Source organism: Periophthalmus magnuspinnatus, chromosome 11 (assembly GCF_009829125.3).
Source record: "Periophthalmus magnuspinnatus isolate fPerMag1 chromosome 11, fPerMag1.2.pri, whole genome shotgun sequence".
In the NCBI taxonomy this organism is placed as follows: Eukaryota; Metazoa; Chordata; class Actinopteri; order Gobiiformes; family Gobiidae; genus Periophthalmus; species Periophthalmus magnuspinnatus.
Window position 1 is genome coordinate 7,147,656 of NC_047136.2, and position 24,042 is coordinate 7,171,697.

General features: G+C 41.6%; 5 protein-coding genes across 9 annotated transcripts in view; 1 reads left to right on the forward strand and 4 right to left on the reverse strand.

Annotated features, from left to right (window-relative positions):
- The window catches only part of sytl1 (synaptotagmin-like 1), a 37,651-nt gene extending 32,895 nt beyond the window's left edge, over positions 1-4,756 (reverse strand). Inside the window, exons 1-14 of one of the 4 annotated variants that reach the window (XM_055225224.1) lie at positions 4,644-4,732; positions 3,840-4,031; positions 3,532-3,683; positions 3,301-3,424; positions 3,176-3,233; positions 2,691-2,721; positions 2,557-2,600; positions 2,131-2,247; positions 1,847-2,013; positions 1,681-1,783; positions 1,077-1,238; positions 690-768; positions 510-609; positions 80-285 (exon numbers count right to left, since the gene is read on the reverse strand). In XM_055225224.1, the coding sequence (XP_055081199.1) occupies positions 80-285; positions 510-609; positions 690-768; positions 1,077-1,238; positions 1,681-1,783; positions 1,847-2,013; positions 2,131-2,247; positions 2,557-2,600; positions 2,691-2,721; positions 3,176-3,233; positions 3,301-3,424; positions 3,532-3,683; positions 3,840-3,961 (1,465 nt within the window). In that variant the 5' untranslated portion in view covers positions 3,962-4,031; positions 4,644-4,732. Of the gene's footprint in view, positions 1-79; positions 286-509; positions 610-689; positions 769-1,076; positions 1,239-1,680; positions 1,784-1,846; positions 2,014-2,130; positions 2,248-2,556; positions 2,601-2,690; positions 2,722-3,175; positions 3,234-3,300; positions 3,425-3,531; positions 3,684-3,832; positions 4,032-4,643 lie in introns of those variants that run through there. The other 3 variants (XM_033975507.2, XM_033975508.2, XM_033975510.2) reach the window with 3 other exon arrangements.
- A 1,336-nt stretch (positions 4,757-6,092) lies between these two features.
- Positions 6,093-8,481, reverse strand: cd164l2 (CD164 sialomucin-like 2). The gene is made up of 6 exons (XM_033975551.2): positions 8,201-8,481; positions 7,742-7,828; positions 6,825-6,917; positions 6,713-6,748; positions 6,374-6,533; positions 6,093-6,177 (listed from the first exon to the last, which is right to left on the reverse strand). Exons 1-6 carry the CDS (start codon positions 8,277-8,279, stop codon positions 6,162-6,164), a joined length of 471 nt encoding a protein of 156 aa, XP_033831442.2. The 5' UTR covers positions 8,280-8,481; the 3' UTR covers positions 6,093-6,161.
- A 2,115-nt stretch (positions 8,482-10,596) lies between these two features.
- On the forward strand, positions 10,597-12,740 carry gpr3 (G protein-coupled receptor 3). Its single transcript, XM_033975535.2, has 2 exons — positions 10,597-10,644; positions 11,251-12,740. Exon 2 carries the CDS (start codon positions 11,258-11,260, stop codon positions 12,248-12,250), a length of 993 nt encoding a protein of 330 aa, XP_033831426.1. The 5' UTR covers positions 10,597-10,644; positions 11,251-11,257; the 3' UTR covers positions 12,251-12,740.
- Positions 12,741-12,979: 239 nt separating this feature from the next.
- Positions 12,980-18,353, reverse strand: wasf2 (WASP family member 2). The gene is made up of 9 exons (XM_033975522.2): positions 18,231-18,353; positions 16,962-17,119; positions 16,698-16,832; positions 16,431-16,584; positions 15,309-15,426; positions 15,106-15,227; positions 14,771-14,917; positions 14,194-14,672; positions 12,980-14,051 (listed from the first exon to the last, which is right to left on the reverse strand). The coding sequence occupies exons 2-9, from the start codon at positions 17,092-17,094 to the stop codon at positions 13,894-13,896; spliced, it is 1,446 nt and encodes a 481-aa protein (XP_033831413.1). The 5' UTR covers positions 17,095-17,119; positions 18,231-18,353; the 3' UTR covers positions 12,980-13,893.
- A 693-nt stretch (positions 18,354-19,046) lies between these two features.
- On the reverse strand, positions 19,047-23,039 carry LOC117378835 (probable methyltransferase-like protein 24). Of its 2 annotated transcripts, XM_033975526.2 has the most exons (5): positions 22,313-23,039; positions 21,466-21,561; positions 20,410-20,546; positions 20,067-20,328; positions 19,047-19,485 (listed from the first exon to the last, which is right to left on the reverse strand). In XM_033975526.2, exons 1-5 carry the CDS (start codon positions 22,718-22,720, stop codon positions 19,180-19,182), a joined length of 1,209 nt encoding a protein of 402 aa, XP_033831417.1. In that variant the 5' UTR covers positions 22,721-23,039; the 3' UTR covers positions 19,047-19,179. The 2 variants fall into 2 exon arrangements, with proteins under 2 accessions (XP_033831417.1, XP_055081204.1); XM_055225229.1 differs by lacking the exon at positions 21,466-21,561.
- Positions 23,040-24,042: the final 1,003 nt, after the last annotated feature.

The window sequence follows — 24,042 nt, forward strand, 5'->3', positions numbered from 1 at the left end:
CCCTCAAAAAGTTTGGGCATTTAAAACAGTGACACAATCTATCTGAAACTAAAAGGAAATAACCATGTAAAGATCTCACCAGTTCCACAGCTCAGCCGTATCCCTCCAAGAATAAGTGTCTTCAAACCCTCTCGTTGCCACACTGTGAGCTCAGCACAGGCCTCTTTCAAGTCGCTGGTGTGGAAGCCATCATACACCATTGTGTGGTTGAAGGACGGGCTGATTGTATGCTTCACAATACGGGTCTTCTGACCACTCTGGCGACTAGCATCAGGGAGGATGTAGCTAAAAGAAAAGGACCCAAAGATAAATTATAGTGTGGATGTAACCTCTAGGCTGTTCCTTGTATTTAGAGATAAATAACAATGTTAGTTTGATGTGGGTCTGTAAATAACACATGATAAAACACCAATAAAAGGCATACTATTCATAATGATATGGCTTTTTAAAATCTGTGTACTATTGTATTACTTTATTACATTAAATCTCTAATTTGGTAGCTCACTCACCATCTGACAAAGGAGTTCAGTGGACCTCCTTTATTGGACACAAGACCTTGAGCCTCTCGTAGCCAAATGTGCAACTCTCCCGTCAGAGGCAAACCGCCACCTTAAAAAAAAAGCCATTTTAATTTGAAACTCTAAAAGGTTATACAGAAACCATCTTCATTATGATCACCGCCTTCTCACCCTCAAAACCTTCAGGGACAAATTTTGCAGACAACATGATGGTTCCTCGACTGCTTAAGGCGTCTGGACTCAAATGAACCTGGGAAGGAAGAGATATATAATAAAGTCCCACAAAAAGTGATGGGGACAAAGGAAAAGACCAGGAGGAAGCAGGAAATAAAGCAGAGGTGAGCATCTTAGTTACGTAAAGCCTTATTTAAATTCACAACATGTCTTCCTCTCCTTCAGCTCTCTCAGTAACACTCCTCCCTAGTCTTTTGTTTGCGAAATCCGCTAATACACATTACAGAAAAATCACAAGGAAATACTGACTCATATTTAGTTAGCAAATAGGAGTGTGCAAACAAACTGTATATTTTATGTTTAATCTTTTGCCCAGTGACCAACCCTTGGCTGTAGCTCCTGCCACTGAGGCTGAGTGCAGGTCCAGTCCCAGCCACCCAAAGCCAGCTCCACTTCTCCCAAAAACACATTTCTCCCCAGGGGCTCCGCGTGCCACACAGACAGGTTTAATGTCCGACTGCGCAGCTCTCCAACACGCAGTTTGTACTAAGAGATAAAGAGTTACATTACTCTTTATGAATATGACGCAATAGCTCTACTGCTCTTATGGCTACCAAGGTCAAACATAAATGTATATTTTTTATATCATTGCAATTTTACCTCTTATTTTACCGAGAGAAATCTGTCCTTCTTTTATACTGAGGACAGATTTCTCTTGGTGGGAGAATTAGGTTTAATTTATTTGAATAGAAACTTATCAGGTAATCTTACTCTCTGACCATCATGTCCAAATTGAACTCCATGTGGCACTTGAAAGGCTCAGTGCCTCATGCGTCACTGCTTAGTTCATTTTGGATTATACTTTCATCTAACATTTTTATATATAAACAATAGAACAAAATGTCTATGCACAATATTCCTGGACTATATGGACTGGTCATATTCAATCATTATTAAATTAGTCATTTTAAGTTATGTAGATTCTTACTCTTAATGTCTGCTCATAAACTGGATTTTGAGTCTTTTTCTTCACTGATGTTTTCTTCTTGCTCTGACTTGACATGTCCGGCAGGAGATAGGCTTTCACATATCTGGAGATTGAGAAAATTGTGTGAACCTCGAGGTGACTTTGACCGACACATTTTGGCACTTACGGATCAGAGCGGTTCTTTCGCGCTGCAGCAACGTCCTCACAGCGGTAAATTCTGATTTGCAGCTCTTCTCTGCGTGTGTCGTAGACCAATGAAAACTGTATCCGGCCCCTCACCTCCACTACGCCAAAGTCTCCAGAACTAAACAAACTCATCATGCTGCCACTCAGCTAAAAAGCACGTAGAACAGTGATCAGTGCCGACGTCACTGTCCCAGGCTGAGTCATCTTTGCCTCGTCATTATTCGCCAATGGGCTCAGTGTGTGCGTGTGCGTGTGTGCGTGTACCGTGTAGCTGGAGTGCAGACTGCCGGCAGAGCTGCTTGTTTTTAAAGATGCGGGATCCATATCGTTCAGACTGCTGCCGATGGAATCACTGTCCTCGTCGTGACCATTGACACCGTCCTATTGCAAATGAGTTGAATAAAATAGTATGAATTCAAATTTTAACAGTAATTACTTAATGAATGTGACATTTTGGTGTACAAGTAATTTGGATGTCAGTTAAGTTGTAGTAGAGAGTACTGCAAAAAAAAAAAAAAAAGTGATAATGTGTTGCTTAAACAATATTTCATTATAATTACACTTAAAATTAATAAATGCAGAAATTTTGTGCATTAAAAAGCCACAAAACAAATCATAGAGTTTCCTTGATGACTAGCGACTGAAAAAGCCTATTTCACTCCTTTGTACTCATGTTTGATTGTGCATTACCTCAGGTTCCTCTGCGTGACTCCCATTACTTATCCTTTCATACTCTAAAACACAAAAAAGACATTATACATGATTGGCACCATTGGCACAACAGATTTGGTCATAGAGAAATGCGTCATAGGAAATGAGTCTACCTTTGGACAAGTCTGTGCTTTCCAGTACAACCTGATTTGAGGGAGAAATTGAACATTTTACTGAAATATAAAAATCCTGGACATAATAACATTAGCACTTCTGAAAAGGCTAAATTCTGCGTAAAATCAAATAAGCCTTGCTCTTTATTCTTCTCCTCCTTGCTCACATTTTCATTTTCTGGAACATGCCCAACAGGCAAGACATTTTGAGGGCAGTATGAGGGCATATTGTCAGTTATAGTTCACAGTAGTCACCATCCTTCATAGTTTAAACATAGACAGATATGATCACAGATACAAAGAAAGCACTGAATATTATAATAATGATGTGCAAAAAGCTGCTCATAGATGTTGTTGACAAAGTACTGTTGCCAGTTGTTGTACGATATGGATGATAAGACGATATCATATTTACATCGAGTGGGCTCCTATCTGTGTATTTGTATCTGTGTATTAGACAGATAAATGATAAAAATCCTACAGACCTTTTCTTGTGGACTTTTTATTCTGGGTGAGGGTGTAGGTTTCATAGTTTGCTGGCTTCTAAAAACATAAACATTAGACACCTATATGTTGTGAAATTGTTGTTTTTGCACATATCCATCCTTACCCGGTTGTATTTTCTTCTAAAATCTTGTTCAGACCTTTGTCAGGAGGTGAATTGTTGTTTTGTGGTGATGACATCGTCTCCTCTATTTCTCCATTAAAAAGCCCAATTAGTGGCACATCTGTTACTATAGCAATATCCACACAAGCATCATTGGGAAATCCCTGCATCAACAAAACCAGTCTGCAATAACAAGACGAGATGTGTGTATTAGGGCCAATGGGCATGGCTCACCTTTGTTTTTTGGCTTCCTAAGGCGCATAGACGCATGAACAAGATCACAGCCAGATGTCCAGCTGTTGTGCCTCTTGCTGCACTCATCGTTAAACCAGGCACCTGATAAAGAACGCAGGCGCACCGGATCAGTCTCTTTCGCCTGGAGGTTCCTGCAGAGATTAAACAAAACAAGCATTAGACACATATATTCACCTTTTAACATTCAACATTCTTCAAGCGATTCAGAATTTCGCTCAGTGCTTGTCTTCATTGTAATACAAAGTTAGTCAAAATAGAAAGCTCTTAAGGTAACAGTCACCTCTGACCTTACACGACCTTCATCCAGCTGCCGCAGCTCCAGGTCTCGCTGCAACACTTTTAGGATGGACACATGTTCGTCTTCTGTCAAGTGGCTCAGGTCCAGAGAGCCGCCTGAATCTCGCTCCATCTCAGACGCAGGTGCTCAGCTACAGCCAAACTATTTGAAATCTTGATGTGAAGTTTCAGTCTCCAGCTCTCTATGGAGATATTATACTTTTAAAATATAAATAAATAAATAAATAAATTATAAATAAAAATAAAAATGGCTTTTTAAATTGTCAGCGCGTGTAAATCCTGAAGATGATGTACACCTCCAATGTGCATTTAACAATACAACGCCAAATGAATTAGTATTTGGCGTGTAACTGTAACGAGACTAATAAAGCATGACATTTACGCATGCGCAAAAAAGTTGTCTGGTTGCTGTTTGGAGTTCAGCCAAACTTTCAGAGCTTTTAACATGCCTGTAAAATTGATCCAACATATTTTACTTACAAAGCCTACTTACTCATTCCCGGCGTATAAAAAGTATGCAATTTATTATAAGAAACAACAGGCCCCTATGGTACACCGATTTCACATAAGGTAAGTCGAGGGTTGTTTTGTCAAGGCATGCATTTAAACAAGAATCAGCTGTATATGTCACCAGAGATCTGACTAACGGGTTAGTTTGAGCTTATTGGAACTTTTCCCCATCATAAACACTGAGAGAGTTGACACCTGTCGCTGTTTTTGTCTTGTAAACTAAAGTCACAGTAAACTAACACAAGGACGTTTAACGCGCTGACTAAATGCACTAAAAACATTACCTGTGCTCTGGAGCTTCTCTTATTTCCATCCGGGAAATTGAATAAAAAGTTTCAAGTGGAAGAGCAACGCGTGTGCTTGAGTTTAGCGATTAAGCTGTGGCCACGCCCTCTTCACGCGCACGGGTCACCGAACAAACAGAAAGTGCCGTGCGCGCGCTTGTGTTTGCTTGAGTCTGTGAGAGGAGTGTCACACACGGATGTTACTGCGGGCCCTGGGTGGAGGTGGGATGTAATGACTCTGCAGCCGTCCACCACACCTGCTAAACATACACAGAGCACTGTTTACTCGTGCACCTTAATATGCCTGTGGTTTATAGGCAGAAGAACCTGCAGTAGCAATATGTACAGTGTGAGTGTGAGTGTGCAGGCATCACAGTGTGTGTGGAGGGGGGAAGGGGTTTCAGAGGGAAAAGAAGAGTTGTATTCAGTCCTGCTCTTTGTCAACACATTTGGATAGCAGCCACCAGCCTGTTGAATTGGGAGCTTTATTTGTGTGCAGGCCTATTGAGGGTCCTGGCTAACACAGACATCCAGTGCATCCAACCAGGCACCCACAAGTTTCCTGCATACTCCTATGTGCTTCACAGCTTTCACTTACTATAAATATATGACAGTATATACACATTTGTATACTAAGTACACCACAAAAATGCATAAGGAGTAAACACCTAATCAAAACAATGCACCTAGAACAGATATTGTGTTGGGATAAAGAAGGACCAAATGGGCTGTTTCAGAGTTTGAGAAACAATGCAGCGTCTGCAAATATCAACAGCAGTATTCAAAGTCACACCCAGTTAGGCAAAATCAGTTCTTCACTCAGCAAACAACTCCACGTGTTAAAAAACAAAAGCAATCTTTAGGAAATCAAACTACTGCACGGCCATTTACTCAAAATGGCAGACATACAGACACACGAGAAAATGTTCTATTGAAATACACACAACAGAATTAATATACATGTGCAAATCCAAGAAATGGTGCATCAATAATGTGAAACATATACTATATAAATATATGTATCCAAATAATGACAGTCTTGTGGTATACTGCAAGTAAATTTGCAACTTTAACTTACTGACACTCCATTACACACTACACTAAAACTCCATGTAGAGGATTATAGTTATAGATCATGAATTTGAAAATTGTCGAATCCATTGTTCAATAATTCATGAAATAGATGACCAATACCAATATAATTTTATCTGTAACTACTTTTAATTTATACAGAAGAAAATATGAATGAACATTTTGCAAACACAATTTCAAGCAGCAGTCAGTACAGTAACAGTAAAATCTGAATAAGCTCCAAACATAGCACGCTCATGCAGAGGAAGACACTTGTTACACAATGTTTTCACAGATTGTCCTTAAAACATACGCCCTCCAGGGGTTCACATGAGACCAAACCAAAATGACACTAGAAAAAAAAAGGGAAGTAATGTCGTCACAAGTTGATGAGTCACAGCTGGGCTCCATTTGTCCTGTTGTATTTGCTCTTCTTCTGTCTTCTCCTCACTGTGGCTGCTCACTGTGATAATTGAGACACAAACACGCACAGTTGTCAAGAGTAAAATAACTGAGGATGTTAATATTTTTTGCTTCGCTTTGATACAGTTTGCAGTGTCTGCCACCAGAGGGCGTTATAATCCAGTAGTCTTCCACACAACTCACTGACATTCAGTTTTGCAGTATTAATTAAACGCTTATTTTTGTTACAAACTCACATGGTTTCATAGTTACTCTGTTCTTTTGATTTCAGGAAACGCATTGCAAAGAAGCCTCCAGCCTGGACACATAGCACCAGGATAATCCCCCCTATGAAGCTGGACATGTCAAACTTGGCCTGGGAGAACTCTGGAGCAGGTTTTGGGGTGCTAGCACGATCTGTAAGGAGAAACAGTATTATTTATGAATAGGTAGGGGTAGAGGTATAGGTGTTAATGAATGCGTCAGATGTTACTGGCAGCGCTGAGTTGACCCATGTAAGTGAGTGAGGGACTTCAGGGAATTAGCTTTTATGGGAATGAAGCACGGAAGGTGGGGGCCGACATAGTGTCATTTACCTGCGTCATTTCCATCTTCAGCCAATGTCTCCACGACTGGAACCAAAACAAAAGAGGCGATTAATGACCAGCTTTATTGACGGCTGTATGTCGTGATAGTATCAGTTACTACCTAAGCACAGTTCTGATACTCTGGTCCAGCTACAGTTCCTCCCATCATCCGCAATATCTCCTCTGTCCTTCGTGCACACACCAGTTTCATTATCTGTGTTAGAACAGAAACATTGTTATTGATATACTGTTTTACTACTTTTGTTATTGCATGAAGTAACTCTGTCCCTCTATGGAGACAGAGTTACAGGCCAAAGCTGTGGAGAAGCAACCCCGCTCACAGTGAAAATGCATATTGTTGTTGTTTTTGTTTCGGTTTATTAGCCAGCATACTTTGATTGAAATGGGATTGGCATTATCCATCTTGCATTTTATATTATGGAACATTTTTGGCAGAGCAATAACATATGGAGACAAGAAATGGACAGATCCTCCACTAGAAAAGTTGCATAGTGCAGCTCTAACTATATCCCAGTGAAAGGCATTGCATTTTTTTAACTCTACCCCAATCAAGACTAAATTGGATAGTACAATCATCCACAAATTAAGTACCGCAGATTATCAGATTGTCTCATTAAAGTATCTGTTGAGTGAGACATGTTTGGTTACAAAATGTTGTACTCATATACGGAATATAGGAACAATGGTAAAGCTTTAGTTGGTTTTGAGCAGTTTTGACAGGAGCTACATCGTGATCTCTAGACTACTGTCCTTTCAAAGTTGGCTAAACTAAGAAAGGAATTGATGGAAAACAGGTAACACGTGACGCACATAACGGCTGGATCTGGCTACTGGTCATAATCTCATACATGATCATCTTTCTTACACCCCTAACTGTTTTGTTTAGGTTTATGTGTTCCTAGCATACTGAATTATTTAGTGTTTTGGGACAAACCAGTGAAGCTTATGTTACAGCAGCTGTGATGATAGAGTTACTATCAGAGGTCAGTGCAGTGTGTGTAAGTGTGTAGGCGTCACCATCTGGGCACAGCCTCCAAACGCAGCCCGTCAAGTTTAGCAGAGAGGCTCCGACGCACAAGTCACATGAGTCGGCCTGGGAACAGTCTGGGGTACAAACAAAATGGCAGTCTGTTGGAAGCGTCCCTCAAACTGACCAACAAGTGTGCAATTATACTATTAGATGCGATTACTGGAATCATCAAACTAGCTTGGATATATAAATGGGAAAAGGGATATTGTTAAAAAGCTCAATTTTGTCGTTACATTAACAGGAAATAAACATATTAAAAACAGGTTGAGAATATAGCACTTTATCTAAATTCCAATAGTTTGAAATCTATCACTCTGTGTAAAATGTACATCAAAATGACAATTTATTCAACAGAAAAAAGTTCCAATAGGGATTTAGAATAGTTTCTTTTTTCTCTTTTTCTTACCTGGCCTAGGAATGCTATAAATGTGAAAAGAGTTTCTTACCTGCTTGCGAATATGCCGAGTTCACTGCTGCAAAAAGTAATAAACAGGAACAGATGATTTTCAATGCTACTCGCTGCATTGTAACTACTACAAATCACCAAAGCACAACCAGGAAAAGGTAGTAGTCCTCTTAGTATGCTAAAATGGTAAATAAAGTTATGGTTCCTCTCTGGGACAGTCACAGAGAGACTGATGGGACAAAGGCATTGGTGTAACACGAGAGATACCCAACTCGGTTCCCTGGCAACAAGTGGCCCACCTCAACTCAACCGAACTAGACACCACTTCAGATGAACTGACATCGACTGGCTATCTCTGAAATGCTGGAGCAATTCCAGCTATCTAAGTTGTTGACATAAAATAGTTGGACTGAAGATTGTTGTAGCTCAAAAACTGGACATAAACAACATTGAACATATTAAAGATGTAGCCAAAGACCTGAAGGTCCATATGCTTTTAAAGTATGATGCTCAAATAAATTAATTAAAGAAATATTTTTTACAGCAAAGACTACTTTAAATTTAATTAATAAAAAATAATTATGATGTACTTGTCTTTTGTCCATAAACCGTTTATGGACAAATGCTTTTCTGGGATTCACAGTAGTGACAGTGATGTCCAGTCTCTAAAAATACAAAGGTGTGAAGGAAATGGAGGTGCTAAAGCCCATCACTTTAGAGACGTCAGAAATACACTGTAAGTCACATCAGATGTGTCATTATCAAATGACGAGGCCTTGGGTCAGACTTACACAAGATGACAAATACTGAAGTACTTGTATGTTTGCAGGCTTTGATTTCTTTTTTTCTTTTATTCATTTCTATCATGCATTTCTATATTTTACCCATTAGTGTCTCTGACCTGAGTAGTTTAGGTAGTGTGTTGGTGGGGGAAAAAAAATATTCAAAGACACATTTGGGCATTATTATATAAGTGAGATTCCACCCACATGAATCTGGCAATGTGTGTGTCATGAGCCTTATAGTCCTCTATCACGCATAACACACAATAGCGTAAAGAACACCTCTAAACTCCCACTTCTCTTGCTCATACAGTCTGGGCACTGCTAAAAGCTTTAGCGTTTTGGCATGAAATCATAGAGAAACCACCATGGGATCTCACTCTAGACATGGAGCACGACGTCTTCCTCCACAGTACCGTAAAATCAATAAACATGACAGACTGACTGAGAGATAATGTACCTCGGCTGGTTATCCTGAATGAATTAGTAAAGGGTTTAATGCTGTGTGGAAAGGACAAGAATACAGGTTAACACAAAATTACATCATCATGCCTACATGTGGCATAGGTGCAGTTGTGAGGAAACGCTGTCTTTGGGTGTGTTACTTTGGATGTATTATGAGGCGTGCTGAACGTGATAGGAACGTTTCTTGACATTCACGAGTCCAGCCCCAGTTCTGAGACCATCAGAAAAAGCAGACAGTTGCTTTCCAATCCCCTCGGTGACGTAGGCGGGGTTTAGCAGCAGGAAGCGTTTCCTAATATGGCAGAAAGGAGACGAGATTCCCTCACATTGTTATGCGCGACCACGCAAACCCATCCTGCAGCACCCACGCACACCAAGGAACCGGGGAAGCCATGAAATCCCTGTTTATATTTGATTACCACCACTTTTATCTCTAAAGGAATGCCTTGGAAATAAAACAAACACATGATTGAATTAGGCATTTATAGCTTAAAAATAAAATACATCAGAGACATTCAGAAGAGTACAGTACATCAATCTTACACAAGATTGCTTATAGATTAAACAAGTTGCATAATTAATTTGGGGAAGAAGGGAGTAGATGCCTGAGTATCGTTTTGCAGGGCATGAGTCACCATTCAGCACCACGGACAGCTCTATCTCCAGCACTCACCCCTCTGCTGCTCTCCCCCCGTCCAGAGGCCGGCCCAGTTTATATTGACAGAATCTGTGTTGTCTCGGTGGGGGCTCAACTAACGGGGCTTCAAGGAGCACATTATTTACCAGAAATGAGAACAAGAGTGAACCGCAGTGGGAGGGGCTAGATGCGATGCCGCATTTTTCTGAATGAAATGACTCCCCTTACGCCCCCCTCACACTCTCCGTACCCGATGTACTGGACCCTCATTGGCTGAGCGCCCCCATTCACTGACGTCAGATCGAGCTCTCTTGTGGACGTGTCTAAGCGCAACGGCATCCATTCTGGCTTTTGTGCGCGCCCCGGAGAGACCTGCCTGGACCAGAAGAGAAAATGCGAGGAAGGTGCATGGACATTTATGCACATCACAGATAAAAACTGAAACAGAAGCGCACCATTTACTTAGACTGTCTTGATTTTTTTTTTTTTTTAAAGATTAATCACGCATCACATTGGACGCGGAGCATCACACACATCTACAATCGGCTTTGGATCTTCTCTTCCCCGTGAAGAACTAATCCAATCCAGTGTGTTAATAAGGTAAGATGCATCCATAATGTAAATCATACTGTAGCGAGGACAGGTGTATGTCGTGCGCGCTTTGGGGTTCACCTGCATCAAAGCTGCGCGTGTGTTACACAACTGTGTCCTCCGCCACTGATGCTGGGGAATACTTCACCCACTGAGCGACCATATTACCAAGCACGTTTTTACGAAAAAACGCGGTTAGGATAAAGAGTTTGTAATAATTAATATCAATAAATGTAATATAATCTAAAATGTATATGTATTTTTCTATAAATACAAATATATTTTAATTATAAGATTTATAATTTTATAAATCTCACTAAATTACCAACCTTTTTGCTTTTGTTTATAAGCTATGAACATGGGTATTTGTTTCTGCAAGTACTGTCTGAAAGTTAACAAGGAAAATAACATCCATTGTATACTACAAGTTATCCATTGTATCGCTCTTTGGTCTTTAGCACTGTCCGAGTGTTTTAGCCAAATCCATGTCCTTGTGCCAGGATGTACATAGGATAAAACTACCATTCACTTTTATTGAGTGAGCTCCTGCACATGCACTATGAAGATGTGATATCAATCAACTGTGGCAGCTAATGTGAATTCTTTTCACAGCAGATCAACCATGATCCTGAATGCTTCAGATGTCGACTGGGTGGAGTCTTCAGGTGAGGAGCCTTTCTATGTTGTGGATGACCTGCCAAGCACCTCTCCTTCTCAGCTCCCACCCCTTACGGTGTGGGGCGTGGCTCTGTGCATATCTGGAACCGTCATCGCCATGGAGAATGCAATAGTAGTGACCACCATCTTGGCTACACCATCTCTTCGCGCCCCTGTGTTTCTGCTGCTGGCGAGTTTAGGACTTGCTGATTTACTCGCAGGTGTAACTCTGATTCTGCACTTCCTTTTCTTGTTTTGTGTGGAGCCAAGTGATTGGTCAGAACTGCTCATTTCAGGACTGCTGGTCACATCATTGACTGCCTCTCTCTGTAGCCTGATGGGTGTGGCCCTGGACCGCTACCTGTCTTTGAGTCATGCCCTCACCTATGGATCGGGCCAATCACGACGCCGTGCTGCCGGCCTCCTGCTGCTGGTCTGGCTGGGGGCCTGTGTGATAGGCGCTGTTCCTGCAATGGGGTGGCACTGCCTGGAAGAGCCACAATCCTGCTCCGTAGCACGACCTTTGACCAGGACATACCTGTCCCTCTTGTGTGGAGGCTTCCTGTTGGTTGTCATGGTAACTCTGCAACTGTATGCTGGAATTTGCCAAGTAGCAAGGAGACATGCCCATGCCATAGCAACACAGAGGCATTTCTTGCCTGCCAATCAGCCATATGCAAGCAAACATGGCAATGGGAGAGGCTTCTCTCGCCTCATCCTTGTGCTCAGTGTATTTGTGGGGTGTTGGATGCCTTTTTCTCTGTGGGGGCTTCTGGGTGATGCATCGAGCCCACCACTGTACACATATGCTACCCTGATGCCAGCTGCGGGCAGCTCCCTGTTGAACCCTCTCCTCTATAGTTTGAGGAACAAGGATATTCGCAGAGTGCTGCTGCAGGCCTGCTGCCCCCACAGAAATACACAAAGCACACATGTGCACTACCCAGTGGATGTGTAAACTGCCAAAAACTCAATCTATGCCAAATATTTTCTGTTTGAAGGCCAGGACAAACACATAGCTGCGCTAAGTTTTGTCCAGAACGAGCAGTCTCTCCTCCACACACACAAACACACCCACACACACAGACAGCATCCATTTGCAAACCAGAATGTACTGAACTGTCCTGGCAGGTGGCCATCGCAGAGAGAGTACTGTGGGTGCCATGAAGACTTGTGTGTACTTTGTGCCTCATCCTCAGTCAATTGTAGCTCCACTGGAACAGTCACTTATACTATTCTTTATATCCTCCTCTAAAAGTGGAGTGTCTTTGGTCCTTAAAAAGCCTATCATAGCGTACTGAAAGTGATCCAGATGTTAATTACTTGAAGGCCTGTCTAACAGTGTTCCTAAATGTTTGAAATACTATTTTGCACATATTCTTTGAGGCACTTTGAAACATACTGATCATGTTGTTGCACAACCTTTTTGAAATGAATAAATATTTTATACTGATGAATAATAAATATGCTTTTTCTTACTCTGTGATGTCAGCACTCTTCATTTCTCTGAACACAGACTGGTCCCACCAAAACAGAAGCAAGTTCAGCACATCCTTCACAAACAATTCTTAAATAAATCTACAGAGCATCACTGGTATGATTGATTAGACAAGAGGAGTTTCTCTCCTATTTAGTCCATAGACTTTAAACAATCTTATTTAGCTCTCTCAGTCATCACTCAAAAAACTGAATTTCAATATCTTTATTTGGACAAATAGGAATATAGTGCAGAAGAAGATACCTTTGTGGGTGCACATGTATGATTGTGTTTACAAATAACACATTTAAATAAAGGCACTTGAAAACATACAAAGCAAGTGAAGGTGTTAAGAATGTACAATGCATTACACATAAAAGGCACTTTAAAAGATGGGAAAGCAGCATTCAGAGCATTTGAAACGAGACCTATTGTACAGAGTAATACAAGAAAAAATACTGAGGAATGTACAACATGGCTAGACAGTTCTAACTTGTGCACGATTAGCCAGTGTTTTCTTTCTTAACAAACACTCATAATGTACAACTTCGAACCATTGTTTTCATACTACTCCAGACCAGTACTTATCTACCCAAGCCATTATTTCCCTGTTGTACTAATAACTAACTGATCTATTCATATATAAAAAAGTGTCTACAATCGCAAGAGTGAAAAAGCATGAAGGGTTTTCATTACGATTGAATAAAAACAATAGACATCTTTACTTATTATAAACTCATACTTATATTAAAGGAATCAAGGACCACAAAAACTGCATGCAACAGGTTTATGTAGTTCTTTTGTTATTGCTATTCCTCCCTAAAATCTGATAAAGCCACATGTTCCTCAAGAGCAGCACACCTCATACCGATTAAGATTAAGACAAATCAAGAGACCCTAAAACTTGTCACATGTTTTCCAAAAAAGGCAACAAAATATGGTCCACAAACCTTTGTGACTTGGTCAGCTTAATATATTGGAATAAATACATGGGTCTTGAAATGTGTCTGATGGTAGATACTTTTGGCAACTTCGATGTATTCTTGGTCAAACTAGTGCTAGATTTTTGTGTGTATAAAATTCTATTTTTAATCACATTATTGCTGTGAGAGACAGAGTGCTGATCAATCGGACCAGTCATCATCATCAAACTCTGAAGAATCATCTTCACTGTCACTGCACTCCACAGCGATACGCCGAGACAAGATGGCCGCTACATCATTCCCAGTGTCAACCCTCTTCTCTTGTTCACGCTGGGCCTCAACTTTTCGTAGGTTAAAACCTGTGGCAAAACAATAATTTCAATATAAAACAATTACCATGTTTTACCATCTTAAAAAGTGGATTTTGTCTGGGCAAAGATGGACTTAGGCACTTTCCATCATTGCAAATAATGGGTTTAATGCTAATCTAAATCAAGTTACCTTGACGGATGGCCTGTAACAGGTCACTGCGAGCGTCACTGACCGGTTCTGGTGCTGGGGCCGGTTTGGGAGCTGGTGCCTGGCCACCTCCAGAGGGAGGAGGTGGAGGCCCATTGAAAGATGGAGGAGGTGGTCCAGGAGGAGGTGGGGGTGGAGGAGGGGGCGGTGGACCACCACCCATGGGTGCAGGGGGTGGAGGTGGGGGGATGGACCCAGCCATTGGAGGAGGAGGTGGGGCGGGTGGGGCATTATAGGGAGTAGGGGAGGAGGTCATAGGAGGCGGAGAGGGTGGAGGGTCAAATCCAGGGGGAGGTGGAGGCATGGCCATGCCAGAGGGAGGAGGAGGGGGAGGAGCAGGAGGTGGAGCCAGGTTTGGACGAGCAGCTGGAGGAGAGGCCATGGGGGGAGCAGGAGGGGGGTGGTTTGGACTCTGCACACTTAAACCCTTCTGAGTTGGAGCTCCAAACTGCCCATCATATCTGTGAGACAAAAACAACACACTTAAGTATGGTCTTGATTTGGCTTTCATTTAATAAATCTAAAAGTATTTTTGAATGCTGGATTCAATTCCACTTACGCCATGTCTGGAGGTGGAGGAGGCAAATCATCACTTGGTAGAGGGAGAGGGGAGGTGGGATCATAAGAGTAGGAGTTTGTACTCATTTCAAGATCATTGTATCCGTCTCCAGAGGCAATACTGCCATTAAGACCTTCTGAAGAATTCCTGCAAAAAATACAACATTTAATTCCAATTACAATGGTTAACAATTACAATAAGACATTTAAATACTGAGCTTGAAAATGGCCCCAAATACTTCTTCCCAAAACATTCACATTTTAACCCAGCACAAGCTCATTTGTTGAAAGTAGTTAGAGATTAGAGTTTAGGTTCTGAGCAACATTTTGACTTACATGAAGTCATTCTTTGGCACCACGAACTCCTCACCCATCTTGCGACGCTCCCATTCATCTTTCCTGGTTTTGACTTTTCGTGGATTGAGCGTTCTTGCATTTACATGGTCTTTCTTCTCTCTCTACTCACAAAATTGTTTAATGGCATTTCACCATCATTAAAATATAATAGATGTTAGATTCATGCTTTGTTCATAACTCACTCTATGTTTGCGCTTTTCCTTCATGATATCCTTCGTGTCCTGTAGCATCTTTTCCTTCCACAGGTCAAAGAAGTAAGAAGGATCTGTGTAAAACTTCAGAGCTTCTTTGCCATCCTCTCTGTTAAAACAATTCACAACCACAAACATTTTAATCAGTGCTGCATTTAACTGTTACAATTTTATACCCAGCAATACCAAGAAAAAACAATTAATAGAAGGCATTTAATGATGATGATGATCATATAATTAAGCAGGGTCATGGTACTTGGAATTACTGTTTCTGGCACCAATTTCCCAGCCTACGTTCCTCTCAGTTTCAGTTTATCATCCTTCTACTGACAAGTCTTCATGTTTTATTTATAACTTTGATTAGACCAGTGCATGTCGAGTGGATACATAATAGTTCTTAAGTCCTCCATTGATTCAGTTTTCTACAGAGTATACTATAATATTACATTATATATGTGGATATTTAGGAATAGGTTAAACAAGGTATCAGGTATGAAACTATAATATATGAAGATTATTATTTTCCATTTTGCTCATTGTAAATTGCAACTGCAATATTTATTTAAAACATATGTTGTTGTTATTATTATAACCTGCCCAGAATTCTTCCACTTTAGTGTTAAGCATCTTAAAATATCCTTTAAGTGTGACGACTGGAGAAGTTACTTGAAAAAAAAAAAACTACAAAAAACCCCAAAACATATCCATATATCTGGGATTTTTTCCTGTACTGATACATGATAGAATTTCCTGATATTTCCAGGACCACTAGAGTCAAGCCTTCAACAGATCAACAGTAAAAGATCTATAATTTACAGCCATAATAAAAGAGATTATCTTTCATATTTACATCACGTTAGAGGTCATGATGTGCCTGGTGAATTTAACAGCCTTAAGATAGCAGACAGCGATCTACATAACAAGTGTCAAGAATTTTACACATGTGCATATTTATGCAGTACAGCTGAATCATCCAAGAGGTGATTTGAATAATAAATTGTCCTGATGGAAAGCACATGACTGCAACACGTGTCCTTCCATGAGTTCCTCGAGACCTAACACATTTCTGCTCCTGATGAATAAATATGAATGCTAGGTGTAAACGGCACATACCGGTACTTGCTGAGGTCATTGAGGGGAGGGGGTGGGTCACAAACAGTGTAGGTGTCCTGTACAGGAGCAGGCAGAGAGGGACGAGTGAAGAGCTGCTGGTCCTGGGTCAGACTGCTGCGGAAAGCCTTACGCGTAGTGATGGCCTGCAGAGACACTAAAAAGACCACATCTGATTTAGTATCCTGGAGCTAAGACTATATTCTTACTGCATCTTAGAATAATATTCAGTATCTCTACAATATAAAAAGATAGTGTTGAGGCTGGTACCTTCTTCTTCTTTGGGGTCCAACTGTGTGACCTTGACCTGCAGACGGTCCACTCTTTCCCCTAATGTATTTACTCTGATGGCAAAGGCACCAGCCTGCACAAACAGCTCTCCAAACACATCCTCTGCATACTTACCTAAAAACACAGAAAAGGGAAGTTTTATAATTACTCATTAAGAAATGTTACTCAGAGAAAAATACATAATTTGAATCCAACGTGATTAAAAACATGTGAGTAACAGAAATTAGCAACATGAGCACTGACTCAGGCTGCCGAGTTGGCGGATGATGTTGGCGAGACTTATGTTGGTGACACACTCTAGCTCACTGCGGATGTTGGAGGGAATGGTTTGGCGACACACGTGCCGCGGCTCGATGTTCCGAGTCACCAGAGGCATGGCTCACAGCTAGGGGGATCCAACCCTGAGAGAGAAAAATGTATATTTATTTCACTGAAACAAGCAGGTTAGTTTGCATTATTTTAGATACATCATCAGAACAGCACAAGCAGAAGTTTCAGTCATACAGGGCTATATATAAAACTAGACAGAAAAAGGAGAAGTAAAAATCAGGAATTGCTGCACTCATCATGAAAACCACGGTCACTTAAATGGCAGAATGAAAGTTATATCTATCTACATGTCTAGTCTAAATAAAATCAAACAAAACAATAGAACAAAGAATAAATGCAATGTAAAAATGAGTTGTAACATCTCTGGATTAATCCTAGAGTTACTGTAGTAAAAACAATGACCTGTCAATGTGCACAAATCTAAATACAAATAAACATTAAAACCATTTAGACATTTTATTTAAAAATCAATAACAAAACAGGTATGTGTGTATCAGACCACAGACTTGAACAGCTCAACAGTCATTTTCTTCTTCTTTTTATTTATTCATTTATTTATTTTTTTTACCAAAATTCAACAAATGGCAGAATGAATGTTATATCTACCTACATGTCTATACAAACTATGTTGTACTGACGCCTGTTCACCACTGTGAGCGCTGTTCGCAGCGCCAATGTCAGAAAATGTCATCTCCAGAGTTGAGGGGAAAGATTTAGCCAATTTAAGCTCCCCACAAAACACCAGACAGGCGCCGCTCATTTAAAATCCAAAAGAGACGTGGGATTTAATTAACTACTATATTAAAAAGACAAGTAATTAATGATTGTCTCTAATATATAAGAGAACCAATTCTGGACTAATTGTAGACTTTTTGATAATGCACTTTTCCTCCCAAAAGGTTAAGCCTGCAGGTGTTTCCTTTTGTCTTGGGAACAAGACATAACTTTATTTCATTTACTATTGTACAGAACGAGATCAAGCAGAGTGGCCACATAACTATAAAATTACAAAGTCTTTCTAACCTAAATATAGCTAAAGGCTACACTGTAACTTGGGGTTTCGGCCTTGTCAGAGCAGGAAGTAACATGTCGGTGCAACTAAAGTGAAAAGACAGACATAAAAGTACATTTTAAGCACTTATCCGACTTTAACGCAAAACTGGTTACTTTTACTTTACTTACCGTCACAATTGGCAGGTTGTAGATCGTCTTTACACCCCTGGCTGGTCCCTTTCTCAAGATTTCTACAAGAAATGTTTAGCGCAACACGGCGCAGCCTGAGTCCACATACTCCCCAAGTCCCAGTATTGTTAACTTCTGATTGGTTCAGCAACTTACCCTCTGAGCTCCTATTGGTTCATTTTCCTGCCAAGCGTCTCACAGGGAACAGGATATGTAACTTTCAACGTAAAAAGCGCAACTCCACCCTGACTAGTGGCAAACATCTGGCCGTAATTTGCGTAGCTGAGGGCGGAGGCGACCGCGGAGCGCGCATTCCTCCGTCTTCTCCAGCGAGTTGGAACGAGTCCGAGGAATGACTGGCATCGGCCTCAATGCAGAACAGTCGGGCCAAAGTGTAGAGAAAAGCACTTACAGGGGAATAAATAGCCTACTCTGTTATATGCAAGACCGAGTGGTGGAGTACATCCTCTGTTTCAGTCAATAAAATCAAACAAAACAATTTAACAAAGAATAGACATTGGAAAATGGAGTTGTGGCATCTCTGGATTAATGCTATGGTTACTGTGGTAAAAAACAATGACCTGTCAATGTGCACAACTCTAAAAAACAAATATTAAAACCATTTAGACATTTTATTTAAAAACGACAAAACACGCTGAGGGCGACAGACTTGAACAGAGGAAGTAATATAAATCACTTTTTCTTTTTCTTTTTTTTTTCTTCAAAAATCCAACAAAGTAAGAAATGTATTTATTTCCATCATATATTTTTAAACACGTGAGTGATATTCAGCAGCGATAGATCATGTAAACAAACTATTTTTGCTTTTTCAAATGTGCAATCTTTCCATCACCAATAGAGGGAGCTCTGCATTTACAGAAGAATACATCAATGTGGACAACATCTGTATCATTAATATAAGTTTGTCTTTGTCTCTGCGGGCCTTGTGTTAGAGGTTGGTGTTGACCCAGCTCAGTGTGTAGATGCTGTGAGCGTCTGCTACAGTCCTTTTGAGGACAGTGTGTCCTTTTCCTGCAGAGCTGTGGACCAGCTTGAGCCCAGAGGCCTGTAGTCCCTGTAGGACACTGAACCAGTAGCGTAGCACTTCCTGGTCCGTCCCGGCGACCTCAAACCCGGCCCATTGGAGGTTCACTGTGGCCACCACATGATGGATATGCTGCAGTGTGCCTGATTCAATCCAGTTCTGGAAAACACGCCATTCAGCGCTCAGCAGGTCTGCGTACAGGAAGTGAACCTTAATGACACAGAAAATAGAAAATCAATATCACTTTTTCATAATGAAGTACCTGTTTATATGCCAACAACGCCTAGGCCTAAATTATTGTGCTAAGGCCATGCTTTTTATTAGAGACAATGTGTCACATACATAACAAATTAGACTGTTAGTATTTTTAAAACACCTGTTTACCCATTACCCAAAAAAGCTATTTTTGACCATGGCTATTTGTGTTAGTAAAGCGGTTAACTGAGTAGACAGAACCTAAAACTCTGTGTCTATATCCAGTGATTTTAGGTGCCCCTTCTTTAGCAAAAAGACTGTGGGTCTGAACTATTGGGGTGCAGCTCCCTCTGGTGGCTACGGCTGGTAACTGTGCCAACGTGTGATTTCACTCAGCGTGTTGCCATGGTAGCCAGAGCCAGCAGAGCCCTGTTGCCATGGAGACATATGAGTGAGGGAGGTCTGTGGATGTGCTGGACTCAAAAGACTCCGAGGTATGTTTGTTTGGCACCGTAAATGTCTCTAAGTGAGTGTGTATCTATGTGTGTGTGTGTGGGTGTGGGTGTGTGTGTGTGTGTGTGTGTGTGTGTACTCACTGTGTGGTGTCCCAGAGCTGCCATGATGTCTGCCAGTGTGAGAGAAACACTGCCCAAGTTTCTTCTCATCTTGCGTCTACTTTTCCTTGAACTACGCCACTCCAGCCACATCTTATGCCGGCTCACCACGCCTCCTCCGTTACTTGCCAAACTGTTGCCAAGGTGACCACCAGATGTATTGGAGCTGCTGGGATCAAAACTATGAACTTCACATCCCAGCCTTGACATGGTGCTTTGAAAGTCTCTGTCTCCCCCGTCCATACTAAGGAGACAAAGAAAAGCGAAGGCAATAGACTGAATGAGATGAATTGTTGAAAGAGTTGCACAATGCAGATGAACATACCTGAAGCTGTATGCTATACATGGGCCATTCATTGTAGGAAGCAGCCACTCTTCAGCACAAAGCAGCCAACGGGGAGGGGCTGCTGTGGGCTCTGGCTCCTGTGCCTCACCTGAAGAGAAAACTTTGGAGCAGTTTAGCTTGAGAAGAAAAGAACAGAAGGACTCCAATTAGATGGTGAAAATACTTTGTAACTTGAGCCCAAATAAATGTAGCTATGTGGTTTCGGTGTGGCTATAATGCATCAAAAAGTATACAGTTTTTTATTTAGAGTTCAGTATATTTATCATATCATTCTTCTTACATGAGAACAATGTTAAAGCAGCACTGCATAAGATTTTTGGTAGTGGGCACGGCACCTGCATGACTCCATGGAAACAGAAAGCTTAAACTGAGCTTTGTAACAGGTAGTAGACCCTTCACCAAAAAAGTTACAGGTCAGGTCTGTGGAAAGACTCTTCTTCTCACAGCAAGTGAGCAAGATTTTCAAGGTTTGTAGTGCAATAAAAACACCCATAATGAAATGAATGCCTGTTTTATTCAATTTTTTTTATTTATTTGTTACTCAATATTGCATCTTGGTTTTAAGTATTTGTTGAGTTTTCGTAGTTGTCAGTCAGTAAGCTTAAGTTTTGGCTGGAGCTAGCTGCCAAATAACAGTATTGAGCTGACAGTGTCTTACTGATGGTATTACTGCAGAGTTAACCTCACACTGAAGAAATTGAAAAAAAAAAAAAAAAACTTTGATTGATTTTTGCCATAGCTGAGTTATTGGCCTTGCTGCCAAAGCCTGTATGTCCAATAGTCTACCAAATTTGCAAAACTCTGGCTGATAAAAAAAATATCTGAAATTATCTGAGGTCATGACCTTGTATTACAATCAGGAAGTTGCACAAAAAGGAGAGACTCTTTACTTCAAAGGTTACTAAAGGTTTTCTTTTTGTGTTATTTCGCATAAGTTATTATTTTAATGTCCAAATCGTATTTATTCAGTCTTATGCTTAGTCTGCTGTAATAGACAGATCCACTCCAGTATGTTGTTGTTGATGTGATGACTACCTGTGGATTATTGATATACTTTAGTATGCGGTTCAGCTCCGCGCCAAACGTCATATTGGCAGCCCAAGGCTGCATCTCCAGAGTATTTGGTCCCATCTAGAATATCAGACATAAGATACACATAGTTATACCACATAGTTATATCTTTTAAATCAGATCTGCAGATTTTGAGTAATTTATATGAGACTGTAAAATGAGGTGAAAAGTGGGCAAGTAGAGTGGAGGTCACAGCCTGACCTCAGTCCTGCTGGTTACATGTGCTTTAGGCTGTAACTTACACCCTCACTTATACCACGTCTAACAAGCCCCCACCCAGAGAGCCTCTGTCACCATGGTAACCTGAGGGAGGGGGCGATGATTCACGAGAGTGAGTCAGAGTCAGAGTCTAGCCTTGGGCTGAAAAGAGGCAGCGGGAGAATGAAAGGGAGAAAGGGCGAGAAGTGAAGGAGGGCGTCCAAGGAAGTGAAGGAGGGGACCACTGCAGCCAATCAACAAACACACAGAAGAAGAACATTTGGTTTGTTAGAGGCAAAGACCTGGAGCGAACAGCTGTCATTGCTCTCTGAAGTGGGACACGGGTTGGACCCCTGCCCTCACCTGTTCAATCATGTCCTTAATGATTTACAGAAGTGTAGCACACTACACAGGCATAGGACTAGATCTACCTACATCTGGCCTTGTTGGCAAGTAGGCAGAGTTATACTGAAAGCCGTTTTTATTTTAATTGTAGACCTACTTGCAGACCACTCTGTTGAGAAACTATTAAACAGGTAGTGTAGGTCAGTAAATAGACACGTACAACATTAATCAGCTTTTGATTATAGTGTCACACCAGCGCATTTCTTACCTGTCGCGAGTTCATCTCATTCTCGTCCTCATACAACCCCTCACGCCCCCCTCGCTCTACCCGCTGCACCCCCTCCTCCTCCTCCTGGCGCACACCGGCTCCTCGTGCAGGCTGCCCCCTCTGGCGTGTTTCCGGCTCAATGCTTATAACGCTGAACACCGCTTCACCCTGCTTCTCCGTGCCTTCGCGGTGAGCACTGGGCAATCTGGGCCACAGCACTAGCAGCTGCAAGGCCAGTAGCAGAGGTGGGATCAGAAGAAGTCCAGTTTGGTCCCCCCACCGCGACATAGCCTCGCTCCTCCGCGCCTGCACCGGGCCACATCTCCGGCGCTCCGGCCACCGCGCTCTCACTGCTCTGGGGACGAGAGGAAAGTCCCAGCTGAGAACTGCCCCCTCCTCTTTCCTCATCTGCCCCAGGGCATGTTGTGATGACGAGGCACATTCCTCAGTGGACAAGGGACAAGGACTTTAGCCTCTTCCCGCTATTTACTCCCATTACCATCTGAAGAAGGTTTTACAGCTAAATCAGCCGTGGTATTATGCAAACAGGTGGGATACTTTTAGGCCTAACACCATGGTTACTTCACTTATAATCAATCACTTTTCACTTAAGAGAAAAGGAAAGAAAGTTGTTGCTTAGCAAATTTGTTGCTAAGGAACAGAAATGCCCTGTTTTAAATTAATCTCAGTAGCTTGAGCTCAGTACTTTAAATAAACTAGTAACTGAACAGATGAATGTATAGGCTACATTCAGTGCTGCCTCCACAATCTGTCCCTCTGCCTTTGCCGATTAATCGCCCCGTGTACACTGACTTAAATGCAGTGCGCTTCGGGACGCGCGGGTCCCGCAAAATGGAGAAAGTCTTAAAATCAGTGCGCCCCACCGCTCGTGCGGGTCCGGGTGAGGCGCGGGTCTGCGGACAGGGGTGTCAGGTCATCAGCCTGTAAGTGTGTGATCGCGTAAACCCACGTGAAACCGGGTTGCTTTGGTCAAAAACGCACCGCAGTTGTAGTTGGAACAGACAATCTGCAGGTAACCCGCCCAAAGTACCTCCCGGACTCGTTCTGCAGTTAGTATAAACCCTCGCAGGGCAAACTCTGTTTTCACTGTTTTGACTGTCATTGTGGTCTCTCTGATCATCCCTACTGAACAGTCACACAAGGTTAGAATTTTCTAGGCCTATTAGGTTTGTCTTTCTTTGTGTCTTTTGGCCTGAACAGCTGCTGTTTTAATGATAAAGCCACTCTCTCAATTTACATCTGCAGCAGATTTGTCAAAAAACTAAAGACTTTGTTACCATGAACTGTTAACTCAAATGTAGGCTAATATACTAAATAACATGTCATCACTGTCCTGTCCTTATATGCTTTTTCTTTACAGATGCACTATAGGGTACATCTGCAGAGCTGTGAGAGACTATATGTGGGCTGTGTGTGTGGACACTGCCCTTTCCACTGTACAGAGGAATGTCTGAGCAAATGTCTCCTCTGGACATGTCTGTCTCTGTTTGGACTGTCTGTTGACAAACTGTACACAAAATACTGCAACCCACCCCTGTCTGTGTTTGTGCCCTGGCCTTTCTGTGTAAAAACACACATACTCAAGTTGCACATGCACACATGTACAAGCAGCATGTTCATATGTCTTTTCTTGTTTGTTCAGGAGCCTTCAGGATCGACAATGGCACTGTGCTTATTTGGGAGAGGAATTATGAATTGGTATGTTTCGA